A 5,051-nucleotide genomic window follows, 5' to 3' on the forward strand; every position below is an offset into this window, starting at 1 on the left:
CCTGCTTCCTTCTTCTGGTTCCTTCTCTTCTCTCCTTTTTTTCTGCTCAGCTCCACCCTCCTTCTGGGTGGGGCAGGGAACCTGGAACTTCCCCTTTTCCTAGGGACCACCCTGTTACAGAAGGGCAAGTAGGTGCATCTCTGGTTGGGACAGGGGCAGTCCACATAGGAAGAGCAGATAGCTTCAAGGAGTAATATTGAGGATGCTGGAAGGGAAAACCAGGTACGCAGGAGTCTCAGGTGTGAGGGAGGCTTGGGCAACCTTTGAGGAGAGGATGGACAGACAGCTCACGAGCACCAGAGTTCAGAAACAACCCCCTGGTGGCTTGAACAGCTCCGGGACCCTAGGGCATGGCAGCAGTAGTGTGGCGGGCAGGGAGTAGAGAAATGGCTTCTACATTCGCTGGGGGAAGGAAAAGGGAATGGCAGAACCCAGAGGTGGAGACCTAGGAGGGAACTGGCACATAGAAATTTGTTCGGAAACATTTGGATGGAAAGAGGCAGAGATTCAAGTGTAGACGAAGTCCCAAGTCTCTGGAGATGGGAATGTCAGACCACAGGGCCAGCTGGACCAGGAGGAGGTCATTTCTTCCCCTGTTACAAGGCAGGAAGGATCGAGTAGCTGTAGTGAAGAGATGAGGTTGGGCTTGGGACCCAGGATCACTGCGCAGGGCTCAGATTCCCGACCTAAGTAAAATTGGTATAGCAGGCTCAGCCAGTTTGGGGGCTTTCAGGAGAGGGCTCTGAGGACTTAGAGCCACAGGCCTAGGGTCAGTGAACAAAAGGATAGCCCAAAGGTGGCAGCAGGGGAAACAAGGAAACTCAGGTAGCCTTTGGCAGGAAGCCAGGTTGGGTTCTGAAGCTGGCTGGGGAGTATGGGAGAAGAATGGGGATCTATGCCCTCAATTTCCAAGTCAGGTCTGGCTGTGTCGGTAGCCACCAGGCTCACCTCATGCTTCTTTTCCAGGCCTATTTGCACTCCATGTGCATCATCCATCGGGACCTGAACTCTCACAACTGCCTCATCAAGCTGGTATGTCCGTCGCACTTGGCCTCCCCTAGGGCCAGCGCCCTTGCCCTCCTTGTCAGAGGAGACGGGCTCTTCCTTCCCGCTCTAGACCAGAGCTATCATCCAGGAGCTCTTATCTTCACCTTCCTGCTGCCTCTGATTCTCCTGTCTCCCGGGGGCTCCTGGACATGCAGGCTTAGGTCCACCTCCTCCCAGGGCAGCCTTGACACCCTTTATGCAGAGGGACTTCTGCATAAGGAGCCCCCTGTCCTTTACCTGGTTTGTCCATGATGGTTCGGGAAAGCAGCACAAGCCTTGGGCCCCGTTTTACATGTGTGCTATGTGCCGCCTCAGCTGAGACTGCAGAGCTGGTGGTTTAAAGCGACTAGTTGGGGGCAGCATTCCTCGCATTGCTTCTGGGCTCTGATTGTTACAATGTCATTCCTCCTGTTGCCTTGCATTCTGGCTTCCTGGGTGTCCCTCTCTCTCTGCCCTCTGAACCCACACCAAACAATCCTAATCTCTTTTTCACTTGACTGCCCTCCAGCTATTTGAAGAGTTTTATCTCTTCCAAATCCCCTCACTGACTTCCTCCACCTTATCTTTTTCTCTCTTATCCTTGTTTGGGGAACAAGGTAGGATTGGGGGTGGTGGTGAGAGGGAGGACAGCAAAGAAACTCCCTGACTACCCTGAGTTCCTTCTTCCAGTTCCCAGAGCCCCATGGCCTCAGCTGTGCGCAGCTGCCGGCTAGAGCTCTTCTTGTGCTTTCTTTTGCTGAACACCTTCTCTCCCCTTGATGGCGTCTCTTACCTGTGCCATCACCCCGTGGCCAGATTTAAGGCCAACCCCACCAGATCCTGACCTGTCCCTTGCCCTGCCAGGACAAGACTGTAGTGGTGGCAGACTTTGGGCTCTCACGGCTCATAGTGGAGGAAAGGAAGAAACCCCCAGTGGAGAAGGCCAACACTAAGAAACGCACCTTGCGCAAGAGTGACCGAAAGAAGCGCTACACGGTGGTGGGGAACCCCTACTGGATGGCCCCCGAAATGCTGAATGGTGAGTCCTGACACCCTGTGGCAGACGTCCCCTCCAAAGGGGATTGGAGGCCACATTGTAGCAGTAGAACCCTGGGAGCTCTGGGGAGACCTGTGAAGTGTAGGGCCAGGTACAGAGCTGTGGGCTGGATAATTTTTATCCCTTGCCAGACGGGCTTCATAAACTCTTGCCTCCCTGAGCTGGTCAGTGTCCCATCCTGGGCCTTAGTTTAGGCCTGACTGTGACTGTTGTTGCTCGAGGATGGCTCAGAGCTCAGACAATGTGTTAATCCAACTTTTGGCCTTTTCAGTTTTCTGTGCTGAGAACTGAAGTGTGGTGCCCCCTTGTGGATGTCAAATTAACCAAAGATGCTGGCTGGGATTCTTGAAAACGAACATTATGAGGCCTCAGACATGGTCAGATACAACCATTTTTGGAGTCTGAGCCTCAGAAGTTCCATGATTTGCCCAGAAGCACACAGTTGGCTTATGGAAGAGTGCAGGTGAATCAGTTCTCTTTCACTGTACCATGCAGTTTTATCCTGGGCAGTACTTTATAAGGACCTACAAAGCAACCCGCCCAGGGCTAAGGAAAATGATTTTTAGATGGTGCCTGTCCTGATATCTTCGGGGCATTCTTTAGCCCTAGGTCTTAACTGTGGTCTAAAATGTGGCCCTGGCCTCAATACAGAGCATGTAAGGGATCACACCTAACAACCTGTTCTGTGTTCTCCAAGGAAAGAGCTACGATGAAACAGTGGATGTCTTCTCTTTTGGGATCGTTCTCTGTGAGGTGAGCACAGAAATATACTACCTCCTCCTAGGGACCAGTGTTCGCTGTGAAATCAACACGCGGGTGTATAGTTAGTTCCTGACTTAACCGTTGACACGTTCAAGAGCTGAGCAGGGTGTTTTTAGTGAAAACACTGAGGCCCAGAAAGGGATCATGGCTGCTCTTGGTCACACGGCCAGGAAAGCAGATGTTAGATTCAGAACTCCGCCGGCAAAGGCAAGCCGCTATGCATGTGGCTGATGGTGTAGCTCTTGGGCCAGAGCTCTGTTATCCCTTCTCCAGACCCTGCTGGTGCCCTTGCCCTCAGCCCAGCAAATAGAAATAGCTACACTTGGAATTGCCAGCCCAGTGCTAGGCTCTTGGGGTGCACAGTGAGTCTCAGATTGAGCTTGGACTCCTCAAGGCAGGAGTACACACAGACATTCAAAGGCTTCCATAATTTGCAAAGAAAGAAAGAGACCATTGGAATGATGAAGGAAGGTTTTTTTGTTTTCTTGTATAGAGAGCTAGTGAACCATCTACTATGTATAACACACTGGGCAGATGCAGCACCTCATGGCACAGAGCCTGAACTCTGGCAGGAGACACAGATACAGGGGACCCAGCAGGGCAGGGTGGGATGTGTGGAAACTCCTCCAAGTGCCTCCTTTTGCCGCGTTGAGGCCGCTTCTAAACCCTGCTCGGTGACCAGACTCTCAGTAAAGAGATAAGTCAGGATTGGTAATATGTGGAGAATTGGGGTAAGGGCAGCCCCAACCTTGATTTTTACCTTTTCTGCCCATCTTACCTGTCATGCAACCAGCACTTTGTCCTGCCATCTGGCTACATGCACCATAGGCCATTCCTGACCAGCGTCCTCTCGTCTACAGATCATCGGGCAGGTGTACGCAGATCCCGACTGCCTGCCCCGAACACTGGACTTTGGCCTCAATGTGAAGCTTTTCTGGGAAAAGTTTGTCCCCACAGATTGCCCCCCAGCCTTCTTCCCCCTGGCTGCCATCTGCTGCAAACTGGAGCCCGAGAGCAGGTTGGTGTCCCACCCTGTTGGTGTCCCACCCTTCCCCCCGCCGCTCCCCCAGGTCTCCTACAGCCTTAGGCCCTCCCAGCCTTTCCTAGACCAAAGGGTGTTAAAAGACCCCTGAGCTCAAGGATGTGGTGTACACCATTGACAGCTCCGACCTGGAGACGAGGGCACAGTAACGCGTGGCCAGGACGTAACACAGACACAGCTGTTAAAAACAAATTCACCCCAACCTTTACCATTCTAACAGAATATCTTCGTATTTCCATATTCCTCTGTCCGTGTCAAGATATACACATTTTAATATAAAATTACCTCAGAGAGACAAGTTTTGTTTTTCCCTGTATTTTCCTTGTTACTACCCTGTTTTCTGTTGTTTTTGTTGACTACATGAAATTCTTTGGAAAGTGCCTGAGTATATTATACATAATGTAAATGTTCAGGTTTTTCCAGTTTCTCTTCATAAGCATAGTTAAGTATTACTACAGTGAGCATCTTTATGCACCTAACCAATTTTTAAAATTACCTTTATTCTGATCAAGGTATAGCTTCCATTGTTACCAAAGTAAACAGTCTTTTCAAGTCTGTGCATTGGAAAACTAAACCATTGCTTTTTTTTTTTTTTTCCTACCAAAAATCATGTTTATTTTCAGAAAAAGAAGTTCAGGCTTTACCAATATTTACCAATATATAGCACAAGAAGTATTTTATAATCTCCTAATCAACATTCTCCTCACTCCCCAACTCAACACCCTCTCCCTTGATAAAAAGTTGGCACATAATCTGCTTTTTTTTTTCCTTAAATAGTTTATTTTTCTATCATTTTGTGCATTTTTCCATCTCAGTTATAATCCCCTTGGGCTTCCCATCACCAAATAACCTGTGTGCCATCACCATAGTCCAGTGCATTTCCTTCCCCCCACTGTTTTTGATCCCATTCCCCACTCCACCCCCATCAAATGTCTCTGGTATATAACAGTTCATTATTATTATTATTTTCTTTTTGGTTGATGAGTAATATTCCATTGTGTATATGTACCACATCTTTTTCATCCAGTCATCCACTTTTGGGCATTTGGGCTGTTTCCATGGCTTTCCAATTGTGAATAAAGCAGCAATAAACATGGGGGTGCAGGTATCTTTTTGAATCAGTGTTTTTGTGTCTTTTGGGTAGATACCTAGGAGTGGATTGCT

The 5,051-nt window shown here is 49.2% G+C and overlaps 1 protein-coding gene across 3 annotated transcripts in view; it reads left to right on the top strand.

Moving 5' to 3' along the window:
* Positions 1-5,051, top strand: part of LIMK2 (LIM domain kinase 2) — a 55,962-nt gene that overhangs the window by 47,503 nt on the left and 3,408 nt on the right. For all 3 annotated transcript variants that reach the window (XM_004690920.2, XM_012731135.1, XM_004690921.2), the window contains 4 exons: positions 967-1,032; positions 1,891-2,065; positions 2,781-2,836; positions 3,706-3,863. In XM_004690920.2, the coding sequence (XP_004690977.1) occupies positions 967-1,032; positions 1,891-2,065; positions 2,781-2,836; positions 3,706-3,863 (455 nt within the window). The remainder of the gene's footprint in view (positions 1-966; positions 1,033-1,890; positions 2,066-2,780; positions 2,837-3,705; positions 3,864-5,051) is intronic.

Source organism: Condylura cristata, unplaced genomic scaffold, assembly GCF_000260355.1.
Source record: "Condylura cristata isolate star-nosed mole 26May11 unplaced genomic scaffold, ConCri1.0 scaffold00029, whole genome shotgun sequence".
NCBI lineage: Eukaryota > Metazoa > Chordata > Mammalia > Eulipotyphla > Talpidae > Condylura > Condylura cristata.